This window comes from Callionymus lyra, chromosome 1 (genome assembly GCF_982586985.1).
Source record: "Callionymus lyra chromosome 1, fCalLyr1.hap1.1, whole genome shotgun sequence".
Taxonomy (NCBI): Eukaryota; Metazoa; Chordata; class Actinopteri; order Syngnathiformes; family Callionymidae; genus Callionymus; species Callionymus lyra.
The window spans coordinates 14,663,462-14,688,089 of NC_141818.1; the positions used below are offsets into that span (position 1 = coordinate 14,663,462).

Below are 24,628 nucleotides of genomic sequence, written 5' to 3' on the forward strand. Positions count from 1 at the left end.
AATAAAAGCATTTCCATGGATGTCAAAACAAGTGCTTTCAAACAAAATAAGTATGACATTAGTTCCAAGAAAGCTGATGATGGTGATCATTTAGCAGCAGGTGTAGAAATAGAAGTGATCTTAGACAGAATTCAGAAAAAGATATGATAATATGATGTATGTTTTATATTTTGAAACCAAATTTTGTCTTCTGTCATGTTAACCTGACTTACTGAGCATGTGTAGCTCTTGCTAAATAATCTATAAATCAGAATATATGGCAAGTAGTTTGATCTGTTTGAGACCAGTTTAAACACAAAAAGCGAAACCTTTTGCAAAGGGGAATGAATTGAAATGATTACCCTATTTTAATTAGTATAATTAGTTTAATAAGTATTTCCACTCTGATAGAAGTATGATGGGTGGTAAAAACACTAGTTTTGGGAATATGGGCTCTTCTGTTATTATATTATTATTATTATATGTAATTATACATCTGGAAGATTGTGTTCACCATTTTTCTGAATCACCCAAAATGGAATCAAATGTGCAGAACTTTATTTTCACAATGACAATAATTACTAACCTAAATAGTTTGTGACAAATTTTCTAATAGCCAATATCTTAGCTAACTAGCGCATGTTAACTGTAACCTTTCAACATTCATTGTTCTAAGGTGGTTAGTTTATTGACTTCCTTCACGTCTTGAAAACTTCCCAGCTATTAAAACAGAATTCTGACGATAAAATATTTTTTTTAATCTTTTTTCATTGTTTTTCACCAACCTCCGAACACACGAAAACCATTTGAAACCTCAAGAAGGTTCCTGGCTGTAATCCAGCTCATAAAAGTTCATGATTAAGACTCATCATTTATTCAGAAAAAAAAAGAAGACATGGAGAGTCAAACTATTATGAATGGATGAATAATTCAGGGATATACGAGGGAGCTTCTAACTAGGATAGGCGGTTGAATAGGCTGACGGTGATATAACGTACGGTTCGTGCCACTTACATGACTATTTAACCCCTGAATTATTCCGCGCTCTTTCTGTGCGAAGCGTGTGCGAGCGTGTTTATCCATCAAATGAATCCTCTGCTCTTCCATGCTCTCCTGGTTCCTTGTTGGGGTAGAATTTATTAGCATAGCTTTTGTTTTGCAGATGAATTTCATTAAACTCTGAACAAACCCCGGCTCGCAAGCGCGGCCCTTTGATCTAGAGACGGAGCCTCTTTAATTTCCATTCTCCAGACATTAAACAACGTGAATGGCTGCCTGCCTGCAACAACGGCCAACCTCCGGTGCGGCAACCTTCGTATCTCACGGCTTCTCCTGCTTCGCTCCATGCTAATGACGAGAGGCCGCCGCCACGTCCTACACCAGTGAAATCGTAATCCTTGTTTTTTTTGCTTCTGCTTCCTTCCACGTTTTGGTCGGCTCACAGCAGGGAAGCGGCTCGACGGCACGTCGAAAGTTTTTAAAAGCGATCGCGAAGTTCACTTTTATCGGACCTTTTTTGCACGCGAAGTTTGATGTGCGGAGATAAGAGCGTTGGCATGCTATACGAGCTGGAATAAACACGCCTCTGACTCACAAATCGTGATGATCTACTTCTACGATTGTTTCATCTTCATTAAAAAAAAAAAGGGGGAGGTTGTGTAAAAATAACTGTATACAGTGGGACACGCAGGGAGGGACTCGGGAGCAGCGGATTTCGCTTCGGTATCACAGTTAGGGTTTGAGCTTATTCCAGGAGGGGTGGCCCAGTTTGGAGGGCTTCAAAGACTTGGTTCGGGGAAGCACGGTTTGCAAGCAGGACGCCTGCCCGGATCTTTCTCACTTCAAATGTGCACGGATGCCACAAGGTGCTCATCAAAGTTTTGTTTTTGTTTTTAGGAAAAGAACGCAGCTCTAGGGGCCATTTAGGAGTTCGACAAAAGCATAACAAACCAATTTTGAGCAGGATATGACCTCAATTAGACACGATTTTAAGAGGTTTTGCCAAGAAGTACTGATAAAGTCAAGTTGATGGTTTTTGTAGCACATTTTGTTGTGTAACTTGATCAAATGTAGTAGATAACACCCAAATGTGTGAAAACTATTTCTCCATCTTCAACGTCTCCCATTGCTCGTTTAAAACAAAGTCATAAAAATACATGTTTAACTTCCTATTCACTGTTATATTCACCAGTTAACACATGACAACAGTTAACCCATGGATGAAAACTGTGTCTCAAATCGCACTAGAATACTAAAAGTTAGTATTTTTAGTGCGTTAGTGCGTCTCAATTCTTAGTATGCGAAATTTAGTGCGCCATGCGCACTAAATTGGCGTACTAACACGCCCACAAAACTGAGCATGGTTCGATGGACACTAACCACACTAAACAGCCGCAATGACATTTTAAACGGAAGTTACGTCATATATAAATGCATATATATACATATACTTACAGGTGCATTTTCCGCAGCAGTAGAATGATGACACGTCTTCGCTGCTGATACCAGCTTAAATATCTCGCGATTATTTAGATTCTCATATTTTTTCTTTATTTCTTTTTCCAAACTTTCAAAACGTGCTGCCAGCAGGTGTCGGCAATAGCGTTCAAACAGCTGGTTGAAACATCGTTAAATAGAAGTAGAAGAAGAAGCTGTCATGTGATTTCCGGTTAGTGTGTAGCAGCAGAGTTTGATTTGAGACATACTATCTGTGGAGGATTTGCGTACTAGTTAGTACGTACACTAAACTGATGCATACTAACTTCTAGCATACTAAGAGTAGTATGTGATTTGAGACACAGCAAATGTCTACACATAAATAAACATGCAGTACATTATTTTTTTATAAAGCCTATATATTTATTTAAGAATATACTATATTTTCTCTAAATACATTGATCCTGGATTCATTCTTGTTATTATCCTGTAAAATGGAATAATTGACGTTAATGTTCAAATGACCACATCTCCGGTAAAACTGGATGTTATTGAGAAAATTCATGTTCATGTTTTGTAGGAAGATCCTTTTGTTCAACAAAGCTATTCCTTCCGAAATAAAAGTAAACATTTAATTGTTCATTCCTCTGCCATGCATGTTTATACCTGGGTTTGTTTACTAGATAAACTAAAAAACTTTTACTTTAGCATCATTCAACCGTCACTGAAGTAAACGTGGTTAAAACTCTTCCTTAGCTTTGCAAATTGGTGACACATTTTAGTGTTGTTTGTTTATACAATTGTATTATGAAAGCTGGTTGTTTATTATTTTTTTTTTTTTAAGAAACGTGAAATCATCACCTTGGCAGAGGAATGCACTCTGACAGTGCTTTTAAAGTTTTGATTAAACATTGTCTATTTTCTTTTGATTTTAATTTTAATATTTACAATAATCATAATTAAATGTCTTGTCAACAAAGTTTTATGACCTTTTTTTTTTAAAATTAATACTAAACTTGTGTCGTATGTTTACTTACATTTTTAGTTTATTGGTTAAAATCAGTTCCAACAAAGACATTTCTAAAAGGTTCTTTTAAACTTTTACAACAATTACGATGGTATATTATTTATATTCCTGAGCAACAAACTGCTCGAATAACTTTCCTAGTATAGTAACCAATATGTCTGAAAAATATAGTTCACCTTAAACTTTGATTGTTGATCTACAGATTCCTTCTGTACATGGAAAATAAATAAGAGAGAAGAGAAGGTGAGTAGTTTCATCCGTGAGGTGCAGTGAGGTCAGTAGTTTGGTTAGGGGGTGCAGGTTTGTGAGTGAAGGGGGTAACATGCTGGTTTAGTTTACCTTACTAGATCGCTTCCAGTTCCTTCTCAAAAGCATGGTCTGTAAATGAGACAAAGTGGTTATGAAGCAAACCCCACTTTCTCCCACTTAAAGCTGCAGGGTCAGAGGTCAAAGGAAGGTGAAGTTAAAATGTTAGCCGGGACCATGTGACTACAGAAAAAGGGAGTCATGCAGGTTAGCTAGTACGGTGCAGTAAGTGATCAGATTCATGCACTTTAGTGTTTGTTAGCGTGTTACAAATTAAGATTAGAAGTCTCTGATGCTCTCATCTAAAAGATGTTTGGTAAAAATTACATCAAAACATTAAACACTTTAAATTAATCATATGTTTGTAAAAAATAATGTATCTTTCTTTTTTAAATAAGATGAATTTACTTACAGCATTTCTGAACAGATTATGATGCAAATACATTAGATTTCTTTAGCATTCAAACTTAAATATATAGAGATATGGATATATATCTATATCTCTATATATTTAAAATATATTATTAATTATTTAATATGTTGTCGATATTGAACTTGAACTAATCTGAATATACACTTCGCAATCTAACATAAATCTATCGCTATATTTTCAGTAATTTCATTATTCAGAATGTCTGACCTAAAGCAAGTTTTTAACATAAACAGTTAAAATTAAACTGAAATTAAAATTTAAAAAATTAGCATAATGACTGTCAAATAATTCTGGATTACTTTATAACCTTTTTTTTCACATTAAACGCATAATTTTACCTGTAGTTATCGAATTAATTCAACTTTTATATATATATATATATATAAAACCTGCATCTTATTGCACCTGAGGGTCAGTACCACTAACCGCCAGTAGGTGCGGACAGGCATCTGAGGTGAACTGGTACAACCTTGTTCACGTTTTTCTTCACAGTTGGAAACATGATGCTTAACCTAAATCCACTTTTATTTGTTCTGTCAAACGTGGACTCTATGAACCGGGGAAACTAAATAAGCATCAGAATGAAGACATCAGATCAAAAGGAATAAAATATTTCCCACATGACTATGCCTTGTTCTGGATGGCGCGTGCAGGGGTCCAATTAACCAAACAAATAATTGAACAGAAATAAATGCAACTCTGGAACACTGAGCACGCCCGCAGAGGCGCCAGCAAACATAATGAGGAGAGAAACTCAAGTGGGCTTTGAACATGGGATTCTTCAACAGAACATGGTTGCTTCACTCGTGTTTATGCATGTGTTTACGCTGCGTTGAAGAGACTCCGAGGTTGAACCAAGCCAAAACATCCCGGAAAACTTTCATCTGAACTTTCGTTGAACTTTTGACGAGGAACATTTATCCTTTATATCATATAAGGTACTAATAAAATGGTTGTTTTAGGTGTGTTTTTTTCCTTACAGCATCCCGAACGTCTCCCTCTCGTGGTGACAGGTTGACGGTTAACTCCAGACTGCCCAGCTTTTGATCCGGATACTGAGGGTCCTTCAAGTCCAGAGTCACATCCAGTCTTCTACAAATATAAAACAGCCAAAGTTTGACAAAGAATACAATGAACAAACAAGATTACTCCAGAGAAGCTTCAGTGTAAATGCTGGTTATTCTCTGAATACATCATAAAATCTTTCCTTGAAATCTTTCTCCAATGAGATACTGCATTGAAGCATTTTTTACTTTATTTTATGCAAATATCTCTTAAAAATATACTTAAAAATTAAAATGATTTGAAATATTTAATGTTGTTTAGACTAGAGGTCAGTAGGTGGCGCCATCAGTATAAAAATGATGTGATGTTTCATTGAACCGGTTGTTCAAAACAAAGGAAAATAGTGCAGAGACTGCCATCTAGTGGACTCTGAAAATAATGACACTGTTTCATGAAGCTTCATCGGTGGTGGTTAGGGTCCGTGAAGCATTTGCAACTGAGCCTAACAGAAAAAAAAGAATGTATAGAATTTCTGTGTTATTAATTATTACTGCCTAAAAGGTGGATTTGAAAAAAAGCTGGAGTTTTCTCTGAGGCAACATTAGTCTGTGACACATCAAGATTATTTAAAAAACAACAACCTGGTAACTAGTAGAAATGAATGAGGCACAAACCCTATGTTTTATTTTGACAGTTTTTATCTGAAGGTCGATCTGTTAATATCATGATGACTGGTCCGCGGAGCCAAAAAGATGGACACAAAAGTGTTTTGCTGTTTATCTGTTGCCTTGTTTTTTAGAAGAGTCTTTAGAAAAAAATATGACCTGAAGGATTGAGAATCATCGTGGATTTTTTAAGTGCTTCTTTTCTTTTCCTTTTCGCAAATACAGTTTTAAAGATTTGGTGGTCTTATATTTTATCATGCATAAAAACAAACCTTTGATTTAAGACTTTTAAATCTGCAACTATAATCACTTTTTTGACAAACATAAACAACAACAACTTTGATATCCGGTTTCTACCTTTCAAGCTCCATCTATGCCTCAAATCCAGAAAGTGCTTTTTTTTTCTTTCTTGAAATAAGCATATTTTTGGAGAGGTTTATGGTTTGAAATGTTGTACGCATAACTAGGGGTAGGAATGTGGTGCGATTATAGATGCTACCGCCAGGGGGAAGCAAAGTGTTAAACTTGAACAGTTGTAATATTGTTTAACAGTCACCTCTGATGTTCTAGTGACTCCAGGTAAAGGTAGGCAGATCCCATAAAATCATCCTGAAGTCCAAAGTCGTAGTCAAAGACCTGTTTTTTAAGATAAGCAGGAGAGTTTTCTTCATTTTTTTTACGTACATGTAGAGAAGGACAAAAAGGTCATCAGTAGATTCGACGGACGAACCTTGACATACAGAGGTTCTCTCAGTGTTTCCACCAGAAGCGTCACTCTCTCGTCCCAGACCGGATTGAGGTTCTTATGGATGGTCTTGCTCCTGAACACCTCCTTCCCTGAGATCTTGAACTTCACATATGGGTCACTAGTACCTGTTGAAGGGAGAAGGTGGGATTAGAAGTAGGGATAATACTTTCAATGTATGTTCATCATAAACAAAGTATATGTATAATGTATATTGTGAAACTTAATCTCATGATCATTAATTCCACCTATCTAATGACACTTGTAATCATTTAATTAATCAAGCAAGTAAAGAAGCTCAAGATTTAATAATGATTAATTAATGATTCTAAATTAATAAACACAATTTTAAAACAAGCTTTATTAACCTTTCATTTCCAGTGATGTACCAGACACTTTTTTTTATATAAGATGAACAATTTAATAAGGATTTAATAGACAATAAGAATATGAATGTTGGCACATTTTGATGAAAAAAAATTATGCATCTTAAATTCAAAAAGTCTCTTCCAGCCACTGATTTTAATGCTAAAAAAACCAACAATAAAATAAAGGGTTGTTGTTGCAAAAGTTTCAACTGGGATGTATCCAGACCCGGCGGCATGGACGGGCATTGGGGGGCCGTGCCCGCCCCCCGGGTCAGCCGTGCCCACCCTGGCAGGAAGGTCGTTTTTTTTTTACATAAGAGTTCAACCCTCTGCCCTGTCGAACGAAACCAAAGCGCTGTTACGCCTATTACAGGTGATGTAAATGTACAGTGTTGTAGCTCAACTCTTCAGTTATTTCCATGTGAGAATACACAACAACAATCAGTTATTGTTATCATTTGACATGAATGGTTACAGTTGCTTATAGAGTCAGTCATTGGTTTTGGTTTTCAGTTTGAACATCAGTAATACGCTGACAAGAAAAAAGTAACAAAGAGAGCAGGAAGCAGCTTCATCCATGTCTACTGAAGTCAACCCGAACACTGGAGTGAACATTTAAACTGAGAGAGTCGCTGCAGCTAAAGCCTTTACTTGAACTCACCAAGACACCTGCCTTGGACCTGGACTCAGTTCAGTGTTTTTATTGTACCTTTTAAAAACAATTCTCCTGTAGCATGAGCCTATATTGTCATTATGGTCATTTGGTGACTTTAAAAAATATACATTTTTCGGCATCTGGGTTTCATCAAGTAGTCAAACAGATCACACATCACGCCTCACATGATTTTGTTCAATCAGATGACAACTTATTTCAGAATCAGAATCAGAAACCTTTATTTGTCCCGCGAGGGGAAATTCGGTTTAACAACAGCGAGCAAAAAAAAATAAAACACCCAGAAATAAAATAATAAAAAGAAAAAGAAAATCTAAATAGAATAGAAAATAAATCAGCACTATATTATATATACACAATCATATTTACAAAAACAACATAACAAGAAAGGTGCAGTTAAATAATTATCTTGATTATCTTTGATGTTCAATCCAGTGTTCAGGTTGTTTTCAGTGCTTATATTTTTAGTAGAAGCTGTACGGTGCTTTAGTTTAATACATGGACACAGCACTAAACTTTGATGTTGGTTGCTATTTTTTTTTTAGATTTTGGGATCAACAGTCACTTTTTAGTAATGGAGAATTATTTCTCTGTACTGTGCGAATCGACCCAGAGCCATTGTTCAGCCTGAAGCCAATACGTTTTTAGGTTGAAAAGTTTGCCCTACTGAAAAAATGTAATGCCCCCCTTAAATGTTTTTCTGCAGCCAGGTCTGGATGTATCTCTTCAAATATAAGACAAATCACTGTCATTGCCGTTTGCCCGCCATTAACAGAACACAACACTAGATGGCATTAGCGTTACAGTTTTGTATCAACAATCGATATCAATGACATATATTACATTTTGTTAAATTACTATTGCGATAAAACGTGTTTGTGGTGACATTCCTGGTAATAAGGGATTTTATTTTCAAGATTACTCTCATTTTATGGCCATGTTTTTATTCCAGCCAGAGGAATACAATGAGTATTTAAAAAAAAACAATACTGTAACTTAAAACAGGTCGAGTTGTATTGTTTCTATCCGAACACTAGAGGGAGCCATCAAGTTACATTTACGCTCCACAAAGACAATATTTAATTGAACGTAAAAAACAAAACACAACAATATAAACATGGTTAAGTACTCGTAGAATATTTGGACCCACCAACACCTTAATAAATAAGACACTATCAGACGTTATATTAACCATTACTTTTCACATCGATGTGGGTTAGTCTAGCGTGACACATCCATGACGTATTACAAAGACACTGCTTTCATTTGAACACTAGATGGCGACATCGATTCAAATAACAATGATTAAACAGGTCTTCTATTTATGGAAACATGACACGAGCATGAAATAATTATACGATTCTTAAAACAAACCAGAAAGAAAGAGTTATCACGAGAGATGATATTGTAAAAAAAAAAAAAATCACATAAAGCATAAAGTGTACTGTGATTTAAAAGGTAATACACTCTTAAACCAGCAACACTTTCTTTAAACAGTAAAACTTCTGCAACAATTCTGCTGATTCAGCACTAAGGCACTTATGTACTGTATATAATTGTACTTTCATAATTAAACCGTCAGCTGAGGCAAAAATACATGACAGCACTTTCAGCTGAATCGTTTTTATGACGTTTATTACTACACTTTTTAAACACTGCAATAAAAAATGTGAGAGAGAGAGAGAGAGAGAGAGAGAGAGAGAGAGAGAGAGAGAGAGAGAGAGAGAGAGAGAGAGAGAGAGAGAGAGAGAGAGAGAGAGAGAGAGAGAGAGAGAGAGAGAGAGAGAGAGAGAGAGAGAGAGAGAGAGAGAGAGAGAGAGAGAGAGAGAGAGAGAGAGAGAGAGAGAGAGAGAGAGAGAGAGAGAGAGAGAGAGAGAGAGAGAGAGAGAGAGAGAGAGAGAGAGAGAGAGAGAGAGAGAGAGAGAGAGAGAGAGAGAGAGAGAAAAATAATTAAAAAAAATAGGGAAATTGGGTCATTCTCTGAGGATAATAGAATATAGCTTTAAATTGTATTTAATAAATAATGTTTAGGCTAACTCACATGCACAATAACGGGTTAAATTAAACCAGACATGATCTTCAAGTTTAAAAGTTCACTAGGGTAGCGGTAAAGAAGAGAGCGAAGAAGCGGTGGAAACAAACTAGCAGGAGTAAATGGAGTAAAAAAAAAAAACTGCTCAGCAGTAGCTCCCTGTTGGACAAATCCTCATCTCTTCATCTCAGTGTCTCACGCGGTCAATATTCTCCAGGCGCCGCTCACCAAAAAGCTATGAGCCTCCACATCCCACAGGGTAACTTTATGGTGCCGCAAAGACCGTAAAAAAAAAAGTGAGGCTGCGTAGGTGCCGGGTGTAGGTGTGCGAAGGCGTGAGTGTGTGGGTGGTGTTCAGAGGAGTTATCACCCCTCCACGCGTATATTTCTTCTCCTGACTTCACACTGACTGAAGGAAGGGAGTGAAACCTGATGGGGTGAGTCGATGGCCCTTATATCAGGTGAGGATGAAGAGGGTGGTTAATGGATGGATGCACTCTGGTGTGAAATAGAACGCGTAGATCTTCTCACAGTCAGATGAAGGTGAGCTCAGTCAGGTTGTTTATTCTTCGGTTAAAGTTTGTCAAGTCAAAGCGTTGGAGTCTCCAAGAAAAGCTTTTCTGGACTTTGTTGCAGCTTATTGGTGGTATTGACCGGGACATAATGAAGGTCTGGTTAAGGTATGGATTAGTCTTAAAAAGTGGAAGTGTGTCGTTGCAGCAGAGACGAGGGTTTAGTGTCTTCAATGGATTTCTGGATGGTCGTGAAATGTTAGGTGGTGGTAAATACATCGCTGATGGAGCTTTTGTTGGACTGGGATACTGGTGGTAGTAGAGCTGTAAAGTTATCCGTCACTAGCCTTTTCGTCACATTTTTAAAGTTGTTTCATTTGCAGTAAAGCAAATGTGTCACACAAAGTCAGTAAGTAAGTAAGTAATGGTTATTTCTAAAGATCCTTTCTAGACCAGGGTCACAAAGTGCTTTAACAATCAAAAACAATACACAGTTAAAATACACATTTTAAAAGGCCAAGACAAATAAGACAAACACACTAGTCCCAAAAAATCCGGGAAAAGCCTGCACAAATAAAAATGTCTTAAGATGCTTCTTGAAGATCCATCAAACACAGAGAGAGAGGAAGATCATTCCAAAGCTTAGGAGCAACGGCCTGGAAGGATTTCTCTCCCCTGGTCCTGAACCGTATGCGAGGAACCATCAGTAGATTCTGATCCGAAGACCTCAGAGCCCGAGCTGGGGTGGAAGGCTGGATCAGATCACTGATGTAAGGTCTGACCATGAATAGATCTGAAAGTAAGAACCAGGATTTTTTTAATTGATCCTGAAAGAAACTGGCAGCCAGTGAAGAGATTTAAGGATCGGAGAAATGTGAGTTCTTCTACTAGAGCAGGTCAGAATTCTCGCTGCAGAGTTTTGTTTTAATTGCAGGTGAGACAGATCCTTCTTGTTTAAAAACAAAAATAAACTGTTACAATAATATAAGCGAGAAAACAAAAACACATGGATTATAATCCAGATCATGTTGTGACATAATTTTCCTAAATTTAGAGATTTTTCTCAGTTGAAGGAAACAGTTTCTGGTCAGTTTTGCACTATAGACATGTCTTTGTCAAATGCAACACCCAGGTTTCTCAGGCTCAGTTTGACAGACTGGCCTCCGTGTGCACAGGTCCCAAAACTGTCCCTTTGTTAATGGATCTTGGCTTTTATGAGGTCGAAGTGAAGCTTTTAATCTGATATTATATTTCCACCTTTAGAGTTAGAGACTTAGAAATCCTTTATTCTCATTCAAGTATTCACAGTGTCTATACAAAACGAAATTTTGTTAGTATTTGGCTCAGACAAAGTTGTAAACTGCAGAGATATTAAAAGTATAAGTGCATTATTGCACATTCACCAGAAAAAAAACATCATAGGAATACAATTTTTTTTTTTAATTATTACTGGAATAGAAAGTGACAGAGAATTTTAAAAAGTATGTATACGACCAATGAACAGCAATATAATATAATCTGGTAGTAAAACTCCCACGGTTGGTTTTTGGGATTAGTTAGAGTTTAGAGTCCGATTGCCTGAGGGGGAAAAAAGCTATTACAGAACCTGGTGGTTCTGAACCAGACGCTGCGGAACCTCTTTCAAGAGTCCAGCAGGGACTTGTGATAAGAGAGAGAAAGCTAATGTGTGACCCAGGGGCTGTTCTAACCATAGAATAAAATATAATATACTTTTTTTTTACCTACTCCAACAAAACGGTGAAATCCCATGAAGCCTTTTACATACTGCTCCATTAAGTGACAGCTGAGGGCGGCAATTTTGGGAGCTTTTCAAATCACTGTTACTGAGATGATACTGGGATGGCACCTCATATGCAATGGTGAGGTTAAATCAAATGTTAAACAAATGTTGTTAATTTAAACATTGTCCAGCTACTTGTTGTACTGCATTTTGTTAAAATAATGTGTTTTTTTGAAAGTGTGTAAACTGTATGACAATTAGGAAAATGTGACAGGTTTGGAAAAGTTTAAAGAAGGGATTGTTTTATTATTATTTATTTGGAAAGTGAAAAATTGGACAACTTCGCTTTCCGTTTTCAGAAGGAACTTATTTTATATATTTTATATAGATTCTTTTTACAATCTTTTAGTGAATATTGTATATTCCTTGATTTACACATTTACTATACAATTAATTATCGTCAAAACATTAAGCATTAAAATAATACTTAAATATTTGGAACCTTCTTCCAGTCACATATACTGTATTCACTAGTCTTGCAGTAAAAGCCTGTTTTGATTTTACGATATTTATAAAGGATTTTTTAGAAGAAATGCTGTTAATAAAGAATGTAAACTAAAGTGAGACATAGCCCAAAAAGAAAAAAAATCTATCAATCACAAAAGACAAAAATAATGAAGATACAAATATAACCTTAATGGAACTTTTATCTCATAAAATGTATTAACAGCGACTCCATATGTAAGAAGAAAGTACATATTGGCAAAAATATTATATTATTAAGTCTTGTTTGCATGTGTGTCATCAGGGAAGTGATTCAAAAGAATAAACAATTAGACCTATTTTGAGGAAACGGGTTTGACATTTAAAGAAAGCTCAATTTTTTTTCACAGCTGTTGTAATATGTAGTAAAGAGGAAGTGAGTTCTGGACTGGCAGTTTTGATTTTCATTTCAATAACATTTACTTATAACAGTCACAATCAAAACTGTTGAAAGTATTTCCTCCTAAAAAAAAACGCCACATCCACTTGTGTCGACCAAGCACAATTCTGTTGTCCCTCATTAACCTTCCTGCAGAGTCACAGTCGGGAGCTGCCACTGTCCTCTCGCTTCTGACTCTCTGCAGGACATTTCACCCCCTGAGCTCTTTCCTTCTTTGCATCCACGGCCAATTTTGTCTAATCCTTATTCTGTTCCTCGTCTCTCCGCCCTCCTCTGACACCATGGTGTGTCCATCTGTGTGTCGGGTTCAATTCCTTCACTTAAATATTTAGAGAGAGGTTTATTAATAGCTATAGAAAAAAAAACAACCTTAAGGTCAATTTCTCTTACAAATGTGTGACCAGAGATTTAAACTGCTTTAAAGATCTATACTAAGCACATTTTTCCACCGTGGGACAAATAACAGTATCTTATATTAACTTGGTACATTGTTTTGGGCCAACATGATTTTTTCATTAAGAGGTGAATTTTAAAGTAAAAAAAACAGTTATATAACAATAAGAATGGATTAGTCCGTTGGTCAAATGTTTACTACAGTATTTCACCACCTCTAGCTTAGATGCTAGTAGTTAGCTACTAGTCAACATGTTTACGTCCAATGAACACTCCCTTACACAGACAATGGTAAGCAAGATCCAGATCACTCTGCTATGATTGGTCAACCATTGAGGTTTGTCACCTCATGTCATTAATCCCGGAAGTCTTCACCTCCAAGTGATTCGTTGTATGAACAAAGCAGGGCATGATTACAGCTGGCTGGAGGAGGAGTGAAGATCATTATTACGTCATAATGGACTCTGCTCTCGTAACCTCTCTTTCGCAGAGATTTCAGAGTGGGGGGGGAGAACTTTATAAAGTAATAAGTTCAAAACATGGTCTTGATGAGGGACTAACTGCATCTTGGAGAGGGAGACTTCAGCTCTTCTAACTTCTTAACTCCATGTTTCAAATGTTGGAGTTTAACATTAGTTTCCCTTTAAAGTCAACAAAAAGTCAACCAGGTACAGAATACTTTGACAAAAGAGTGCAACTGAGATTATTTATGAAAATGTTTTTAACATGGAACATTTTTAGTAGTTACCACATCTTTATAAAAACGCATCAATCTGGTTCCATGACCTTCAAAAACATACTATATTAAATATGTCCTAAAGAGCCACGTGAGGTTGGAACTGACACGTTTCATGCAGAGATACAGCGTCTCTGCTTCAGCTGCTGATCCAAAGATGTTCGTAGATGAACTTGGACGCGTCGCATTATTGTCAAATGTCTGTGAGGAAATGTTCTTAATGAGGAAACTTCCTGTTCTATGCAAGTCCAGGAACAATGTTATCTGCAACCCAACGTAGCAACGAAGCATTTGCCTTAAGAGACATAAAATGCATCCTCCTTTAGCAATTTCATTAGAAAACTGTTACTTTTATCTTCTTTCCGTTATTGATGCAGCGCCTGAAACCTCAGTGCATGAGCGTCCAATTCTCGCTGATCCGGACTTGTTCCCCTCCAGCCCTCTGAATAGAATGATGTGATTAAGGCTCATTACGCCAATTTCTGTCTTCATAGCCGGGGGTTCACCTCTGTCATGTGTCTGCTCACCTCCTTAAACAGGGTCAATTTGTCATGAAGCTGATAATCCGGGTGGACTGTCAATGATTTTCTGACACGTATCATGATGATATTATTTTGAGACAACATCTGTAGTTTCCCTGCATGTCTAGACTGGCGCTTGACTGAGATCTTCATGTGACACAACTGATGCTAATGATGAAGGCGATGATGATGATGATGATGGCAATGATGACAATAACCATGACAAAAATAACAATGACGATAAAGATGATAATATGAACGATGATGATGTACATAATGATGACGACGATGATATGAACGAGGATGATGATGATGATGAAGATGATTAAATGAACGAGGATGATGATGATGATATGGAGGAGGAGGACGATGAGGATGATGAGGATGTACATAATGATGAAGATGAAAATATGAACGAGGATAATGTACATAATGATGAAGATGATAATATGAACAAGGATGATGATGATGATGACGATGTACATTGTGATGAAGATGATGATATGAAGGAGGATGATGTACATAATGATGAAGATGATAATATGAACGAGGATGATGATGATGTACATAATGATGAAGATGATAATATGAACGAGGATGATGATGATGTACATAATGATGAAGATGATAATATGAACAAGGATGATGATGATGATGATGTACATAATGATGAAGATGATAATATGAACGAGGATGATGATGATGATGAGGATGACGATGTACATAGTGATGAAGATGATGATTTGAACGAGGATGATGTACATAATGATGAAGATGATGATATGAACGAGGATGATGATGATGATGTAAATAATGATGAAGATGATACGATTGATTACGAAATCAATGATGATTAAAGCAATTTAAAGAAAGCAGAGTAAAATAAATATGTTTCAAGAAATTCAAATGTGAACAGAAGCATCCCTACTGTATTGTCAAGAATCTAGCGATACGATTCGAATCACAATACAGGGACAACGATACATTATATTGTGTTATATTACGATACATTGCAATACTGTAAACAAGGATATATTCGTATACTGTCTGAGTAGTACTTAACTCTGGGGTTATTTTAAAACTAAAATATGCCCAAACACCAGCTTTTAAATGCTGCTGGAGTCGACTATACTGCATCCTCTCGTCCTCAGTCATCGCTGGGATATCGTAGGATTACAGCAGCCAGAAGTTTAATTGCAAAACCAAAATGAACCACTGCTGGGAATATTAACTTGTATATTGTAAATAAGAAAATCGAATTATTTTTGTTTTAAACACACTTTAATGAACTGTAAACCATAAAAAAATATGGTGAATGTAAAAATAATTCTAAAGCCAAACAAAAAAAAGTAGATACAGAGCTGTCAAATATCGATCCTGTATCTTAAAAAAAAAATTGTTGTGAACTTTTCCTCCATTTTTCTGGACTTGTTATCAAATATAGAGCTAATAACAGCAACGTCTACTTAACTTAACATTGTCCAAAAGTGACAAACAAAACTAAAAATAGCAGAGCAAACAGAAGCACATAACATGCTGTCAACACAGTAACCACAGAAAAAGACATGCAAAGCCAGACACCTGCCCTCTGCTTTGTCCTCAAAGACAACAATGATGTCAGAGAGGAAGGCCACGACTTTGGGTGGAAAATGGAGAAACTAAAGGACGACTCCTCCCCGTCTGCCGACTGAGGGTGAGCCGCAGACCACTCTTAAAACCCTGCACATAATCCTCTCAAATATGTCAGTCAGGATAAGTAAAAAAAAAACACTCACCTCTCAGTTTCTTGTACTTTTGACCGATCCCAAAATTCCACTTTCACACAGAGCTATCAATTACACAACCTCTAGTTGTATCATCATCAATTAGTAACAACCAATTACACACTCGAGATCAATATCTATCTACGCCACAACAGGGAAGACAAGCGGTCCTGAATTATTAAATCATAATACATGAGCAGGAAATTACATTTCCACAGAAGGGGGTGCGAGAGCATTCAAGTTTAATAAGTTCCATAATGGATGAGGAAATGTGGTCTGCGGGTCTGTGAACTTCCACATTAACATTATCTGGCTCGGACAAGAACCTGAACTGACATTTCAGGTTTGCCTTGTCGATAAATCATTGCTTTTGTTTTTTGTGTGGCTTCACACTGGCTCAGTGTTAAGATGAAGACGATATAAAAACAAGTCTTTTCTAGCTTCTACTGTATGGATTTCAAAAGAAATATTGATTTTGCCTTCAGGTGGGAAAATACTTCTTGAAGATAAAGGGAATCAGGAGCCAACATCTTACTTTATTCCCAATCATAGAAGGCTGTGTGTGAATGAATGAGTAGATAAATAGAAACATTATGTTGGATTATGTTACCGTCGATCTTCAATCCTGTGAGACGAACGGATTACCTTTCAAGTGTAGGAATTCTTCAGGGAGATTAAAATTGACTTCACGCTGGTAAATACCATTTGAAAAATACTGCTGATGATTACTGCTTACATAATTAAAACGATTAAAACACTGATGCCACTGACTGGGGGAGCATGAAGGAACCGAGCCATTACTCAAGTACGTGATTACACTTACTGTCTTTCCGGCTTTTATTGAACTTCCTTTCTTGACTTCCTGAACTCTAGCACTCTGAAGTACAATCAAGTACTTTCATTGACACAAACAACAAGATACACCTTAAGGAAACAAGAAAATGTTTATATACATATATGTAGATATATAGATATATTTATATATATAGACTCATGAAGATTGTGTTTCCATTCAAGCTATTATTAATTTGTTTATTTCGATGAGTTTCACTTTGTAAACATTTTTGGAATTATTTTTAATTGTTGTGTATTTCTAAAGGGCAACTAATCAAAAAAAAAGGGTTAAAATGTTGAAGTCTTCCTCTCCACGATGCATCATAACGATGTACACTCCGCTTTGTTGAAGGTGGGGACTTCAGGGATTGATGACACACGGTGACAAACCTTGATGTTTGACCAGAGTGGGTGTGGATATAATTTAATCTCAAAGTGTTTTCAGTGGGCAGCGCTAAAGATGTCTGTGTGGTTTCCATGGCAACAATTACACGCTTCCTGCATCGAAAGTTAGTAAAGACGAAAAACAAAACAGGGAGGAACAACCAGGTCCATCAGCAGCTACATCACATAGAGATTATATCAATGATCGACAAACACAATAATGCAGCCCGGACCAAAGCGTCAGCATTTGACTCCCGGGATTGACGGCCGGTGGAGTCAATCGTCCCCTCCAGGGTAACATATTGACGATTTAAAGAAACCATTATGCAGAAAGGCAGTAGGAAGAGCTGTTGCATCCCAGACAGACACTTTTATGGCCAGAATAAAAGCCTTAAGTCCGAGTGCACAAGTCTCTCTACACTGCAGCCACAGCTGTTACACTCACAAACAGCATCACTAATAACCTCGTAAAACCCAACATTAGTTTGGAAAATTGCGTGTACTCAAGTAGTTCATTGACTAAAAGGGGTGAACAAATCCTTTGACCGCTTGTCGATATAACTTTCTTAACATGTCCAGCTTTTCTAGGAAATGAAAACTGTACTCTGATTGGATGAAAACTGTTGTGAATATTCATGTTTGGAAGCAGCACGACCAGAGTAAGATATGAAAGGAGGTGGATAGACCATTTGAAATTATGTATTAAGTAAGTAAGTAAGTAAGTAATATTTATTTATATAGCGCTTTTCGAGACCAGGGTCACAAAGCGCTTAAACAATCAAAACAATACTCAAAAAAGTACATACTTTAAAGATCAAGATAATACTGAGAACAACACAGGAGTTCGAAGTAGCTATTCATGGATGATGTACACATTTACAAATATCATAATTAAATCAGATATTTCTTAGACCAGCAGAGAAGACTTAGCAGGCCCTGACGGCCCACGCCGTTTTAATCAACGTCAATGATATAAAAGTAGTGCCAAAGTATAGTTTTTATATCCGTTTTTGCCATGTTTTCCATCTTGTCTCTTTACTGACGTGCCTAAGGCTCGTTCATGAAAAATCACTTCCTTCTGGCGAAACTTGTTTTTATATTCCAGCAACTACAGGGTATGACTGTTTTGATGGATGGTTTAAATATTTCTAAAAAAATAAATAAAGCTATATAGGATCTAAATGGTGCAATTTATCGTGCGTATGCATTTTTTTTCTCTGTAATGATTCCTTTGGTGAAGTGAAAAAGAAAACAAGACAGCTCAAATGTCAGAGTGGAGCCATTTGTCAAAATGAGAGAGAAAGTGTATGGAATTATTTTCAGAAGGAAAGTTGATTTGACTGCAGTGAAAAGAACAAAAAAAGAAAACGTGACTTTTCATTTAACGAAAAGCATGAATCAATATATGTTCATCGGATGAGAGAAACTGTAGCTGGCGGTGAAAAATACGTCGCACCGCATCGATGCAAGTCTGACAGCGCATCAGGCTGTGAGTGAGCCAGGGTGCTACTTGTGTGACGTGTCACGACTGACAGATGGTTGCAGCACTGGGATTTCACATTACCCACAATGCAATTGCCAGACAACTTGGGGAAGGCTGCACAGGCGCGACAATTCTGAGAATGAGGCTGAACGACTGGCTTCCCCATCGTAACATCTCGCGCTCGGATGCTTCTCTTCAGTGCTGATGACCACATATTTATTTAAGATATTGAGATATATATATATATATATATAATAGTAAGTAAGTAAGTAATATTTATTTATATAGCGCTTTTCCAGACCAGGGTCACAAAGCGCTTTAACAATCAAAACAATATTCAAAAAAGTATATACTTTAAAGATCAAGATAAAACTGAAACAACACAGGAGTTCCAGAAAATCAAGGAAAAGCCTGAACAAATAGAAACGTCTTGAGATGTTTCTTAAAGGAGTCAGTAGACGCCATCAAGCGCAAAGAGAGTTAATGTTTCCATCATATATAAAACTTTGAACCTGGAATCACCTCCATCAGGATTTACCCATTTTTTATATTCTTATAATATTATCTGCGTGTTGTTCTACCTTTCGGTCTGTTTTTGTGTACTCATGAGTCAAACAATCACACAAGGGCCCAAAATCAACTCGCCCTCTTGTTGACCAAGTGTTTCTTTTCAGAGTAAACCGTTACTTTTCAGAGTTACAGGCAAAAATGTAAGTCCAATACAATACTCTACAATACAAGATGGAGGTTACAGACCAGCAGTATATGAGGTTTGTAAGTGTTTTTGTGGATAAAGATGAAGACGACATCAACTGAGCTCCAGTCGCTACATTAAAATGAACATTACATTTTTGTCTTGGCTCTGAAAAGGAACAGATTACTCTGAAAATAATCCCAACACTAGGTCGACATGAAGGTGCATTTTGCCGTATTCGTCACGTCTAAACAAAAGGTATATTTAACAAAATGTCCATCAAGCATGAGTCTAATTGTGATGCTATTTTATTATATTTTCATATTTCTTTATTCTTGAAGGCTTAGTATATCATTGTGTTATTCCTATTCAAGCAAACACTCACAAACCAACTTCCCCTCATTCAACATAATTGTAAGTCTCTGTATTATTGTTGACGTCCATAAGCTGTGCTCTTGAGCTTACATTAAACACTGACATCTTTAAAGCTCACCATATCAACATGAACATTGACCTACTTTGATTGTTGAGCGAACCATTCGGCACGGCACATAAAATGACCTGGCAGGCCGGATTTAGCCCCGGGTCATCAGTATGACACATGTGCTTTAAAACGATGCACAGATTAGTTGACTTTCAATGGCAGCATTTTTTGTTCAAAACATTAAAAGTTCCACAAAGTATTTAATCACAAATACGTATATAACTGGACATACTGGGCTAAGGTAGAAAAACTAAAACTTAGCCTGTGACACTTGAGACGTACATTAATAAGAAATAATAATTAAGAAATTAATGTTGTTAAACTAGTAAAAATGCTTAAAAATTAATTAATTAAAAAAACTCTATATGGCACCATCTTGTTTCAGAGAAACCAGTACAGGGCTCTGGTTCCGTGTGATGTATTTTCATGCAATTCTTTTCCCAGTCTGGCTACTTTACTTTTCTTTTTGCTGTTATAAATAATGCCGACATTAAACCAGTCCGTGGTGCAAACAAAGGTCGCGGACCCCAACTGTATATATATTGAATATAAATACTACCTGAAAACATATGTGGGAAATTCAAACAGATACCTTTGCAATACACATATACTGTATACACAGAGCAGAGAGGATGAGGACAATGGATTTATTTTACTCCTTTGTCCCACAGATGAAACCAAAGATGAAAAGAAAACACTGACCATTGACAATCTCCTTTTCCCCTGCAAGGGAGAGGGAAGGTCGTCGCCTTTCATCTGATCTACAAAGCTTTAAACCTCCGCATTGCTTTCTCATTATGTATGACAGTCAAGACAGGCCGACACCTCCAGGGGCCGCTGCACTGTCAAGAAGATGGAATCTAGATGAGGAACCTTTACTGTCCTGCAGTTACATTTATTCAGATGTTCATATGACTGTGTCCCCTACGATGAAACCTCCTTCCTTCCTGTCCTTTCGATACATCTTTTTAATATGCATCATGTCCTCTCTCCTGACTTTACGTTCGGCGGGTCATTATATATGCAATATACTTTGTGTAAATATTATATCAAACAATGTAGAACACGCTGTGTAATTAAAGAATACATTCCTGACTCTCTCTTTTACACTTTGAAAAAAGTTTTATTTATTATTTATTTTTATTTTTCATGTTGATGTTGAGGATTTTTTTTCTGCTGACACCACAAAAAATAAATTAAAAAACTCTGTGGATGTCTATTTAAACTATCAATGTGCCTTTCCTTCTTTGTGTATTTCAATAATAATCAATAATAAAGGCTTTTCCAAGCGACTGTAATGAATTACGGATCTGTCTTTGGCACATAAAAATGGATTAAGCCTCGAGTTACAAACACATGTTTAATACATGGATACTATTTTTTATTTAGTGATAATAATAAAATGTGAACATATTTAATTGACAGAATATAAAAAGTTCCAAATATGCTGAGAACTTCTATCCAAGTGCCACTCATTGAAAAAGATATGTTTAGGACTACTGCTGTCGCCATACCATGTCAGGATACCATTATAGTAAGTGAGTAAGTAAGTAATAGTTATTTCTAAAGCGCCTTTCTAGACCAGGGTCACAAAGCGCTTTATGAAATCAAAATTAATACACAGTTAAAACTACATACTATAAAAGGCCAAGACAACATAAGACAAACACAGTAGTCCCAAAAAATAAGTAAAAAGCCTGCACAAATAAAAATATCTTAAAATGTTTCTTGAAGGAGTCAGTAGATCATCAAACACAGAGGGAGAGGAAGATCGTTCCAAAGATTAGGAGCAACAACCTGGAAGGATTTCTCTCCTCTGGTCCTGAACAGGATCAGTAGATTCTGATCCACAGACCTAAGAGCCCAAGCTGGGTTGTAAGGCTGGATCAGATCACTGATGTAAGGAGGAGTCTGACCATTAATAGATCTGAAAGTAAGAACCAGAAATTTAAAATGGGTCCAGAAAGAAACTGGCAGCGAGAGAAGAGTTTTAAGGATCGGAGAAATGTGAGTTCTTCTACTAAACCGGGTCAGAATTCTTTCTGCAGAGTTGTGTATTAACTGGAGGCGACGATAAGATTGTTCCACTCTCTTTTCATTGAATTAATAGAACTGAACGCCAAAATATGACCTTAAATCACCTGTTCACTATCCTCTCTTCCTCAATCATTGTCAGGATCACACGTTCAGTTTATTTTTCCTTCAGCTGCGAAGTACGTAATAATTGCTGCCATCTAGTGGCCGGAAGTTTAATAAAAACACCAAAATAAACAAACGCAGAGAGTTATTTCATGTTACACACACTCAATTAAATATAACTAAATAGAAAAAAAGGTATACAATAAAGATAATACATGTAATATAATATAATATGTAATGTACATATCAATATATTAACAACAACAATGTAATGCTGCTGAAAATCGATGTAGTATGATAAAAACAAATGTGGATTTTTCTCATAGCTTATTAAGGTCACCTCTCACAGAGGGAACAAATCATATCATATTTTTACAAGTGAAAAACCTCTCTTTTTATTTGTATTTCTCCAAACTTTAAATCATCCAAAGCTCCATTTCCCAGCCATCTTTTTAGAAGATGAATTTTGGTCCAAAAAGCAGTACAGTTGCATTGATGGATTTGAACTTGTTTCTAAATAATAGTAGTGTTCTATAAAGGAATGATATTCTAAGTTTACTCTGATTAACCTTAAATGTGTTCTGAACAAATAAATACATCAGTAGGTTCGCTTGTATTGGCCGCTTTCCTCTATTAAACAATTTGACTGATGCTTTTTGGCTGAATATAAAGCAACCATTGTAAAAAAACAGAGCCAAGAATGTGTATTTAGTGGCTGGCTCAAAGTCCCTGCTCGGTTCCTGCCAAAGAGCACTGAAGCATCACTTCCTATATTCGAGGGAACCTGCATGATCAGCACAAATGTCTGCATTTTTAGCGTTCATCAAAGTATATTTTCTTATTTACGACCAGCAAAATAATGACCGTGTGATCAAGATGAAGGGTGCAAGCAATAAATGTTGATGCATTAAGGAGGCTGAGAAAACCACTTTGCACCTTGGTATAGAACGTAGAATAGAGGGAATATATACTACTAATCTAGAAATACTATGTGTCCTAAATCAGATCTTTGCTAACAAGGAAAGGAAAAATGTTTAAGGTAATGTTTTTTTCCTGATACTGATCAATCCACACAAGAGCTGTCTTTTATCTAGTTAGTCATCACTGATCTGACGTGGCGGGAACACCGAGGGCCCAGGTTCACATAATCCTCCCACCTCAGCATCAGTGACCCTGACATCATCTCCTTGAGTACCGTCACTTGGTCTTGCCTGGCTGCTCACGTCACTTTGATTCATGCTGTGGAGTTGCGGCCGGAGACGAAACGGTTCTTTTCATCCGTTCTTTTCACAGTTCTTTTGATCGGATTCAGTTAACTTAGGACAAGTTCTTGAATCCACTAAGATCACGGAACTGTTTACATTTGTAAGACATGCCATCTATATTTCTAAGTGTACCTCAACTAGAAAAAAAAAGTGATATTCAACAAGTGTTTTTTTTATAGGCAATAACAAAGTTTTAGAAATGGTAAAAGTAGCTTTAAGAGAAAAACATTGACAATCCATGTAAACGTTACCGAAAGACAATTTCATTGCAATTGAAGTTGTTGATTTGATCTTAAATTATGGTATGTAAGGGTTCAGAAATCCACAAGTTTTTACCGTCATCATACTGTATCTGTACTATTCAATCACCGTAAGGAAATTGGTTCATCGACAGCAGGGGGTCCAAAAAATGTTTTGTACCGTGGACCGGTTAAATGTTAGGATCATATTCACGGACCGACATTCACATAGAATAGTAAAAAGTAAAAATACAATAGCATGACCTGAAAAAAAACTACAATCAAGTGCATGAAAAAAGAAAGTTCACCAAAATGCTGAATCAGCAAGAGCCCTGTAGTGGTTACAACTAGATGTTTGTGTATTTACATTTATATTTGATTGTATAATGACGATAGTGTTTCTGTATTTGTGTGTCTCCTAGCTTTAAGAGACTCTTTGTCAATGTGTGAGTTTGTGTTTAAGCATTATTCATGAGGAATGAGGACTTTGAAGCAGAAGTTTTGTTTGTGTTTTACTCATTTTCACAAGTCAAGAGTCACACGCTAATGTTCTTACATCATTACACAACTATCATCTTTTTTTAAATGAAACACATTTTAGGCAGTAATAATGAATAAAACATAATTTGTGTCTTTGTGTGGTCTGGAAACAGATGTCCCTGGACCGGTTCATAAGAGAAATTATCAATTATTATTTTACAGAGACTTTCGATAATTGTAAAACTAATCTTGAAGTAACGCAATGTTAAACGTTTAATGTAGGAAAAACATAAAAATAAGCGTAGATTGAAGTCTCAATTTTGCAATCACACTCATACTTCCGGGTCA

At 36.5% G+C, this 24,628-nt stretch overlaps 1 protein-coding gene across 6 annotated transcripts in view; it reads right to left on the reverse strand.

Annotated features, from left to right (window-relative positions):
* LOC148088127 (multiple C2 and transmembrane domain-containing protein 1-like) overlaps positions 1-24,628 on the reverse strand; it is a 136,307-nt gene that overhangs the window by 73,891 nt on the left and 37,788 nt on the right. For 4 of the 6 annotated variants that reach the window (XM_087794672.1, XM_087794669.1, XM_087794675.1 and 1 more), the window contains exons 3-6: positions 6,582-6,724; positions 6,408-6,487; positions 5,162-5,273; positions 3,782-3,820 (exon numbers count right to left, since the gene is read on the reverse strand). In XM_087794672.1, coding sequence (XP_087650798.1) covers positions 3,782-3,820; positions 5,162-5,273; positions 6,408-6,487; positions 6,582-6,724 — 374 coding nt within the window. The remainder of the gene's footprint in view (positions 1-3,781; positions 3,821-5,161; positions 5,274-6,407; positions 6,488-6,581; positions 6,725-24,628) is intronic. The other 2 variants (XM_087794670.1, XM_087794673.1) reach the window with 1 other exon arrangement.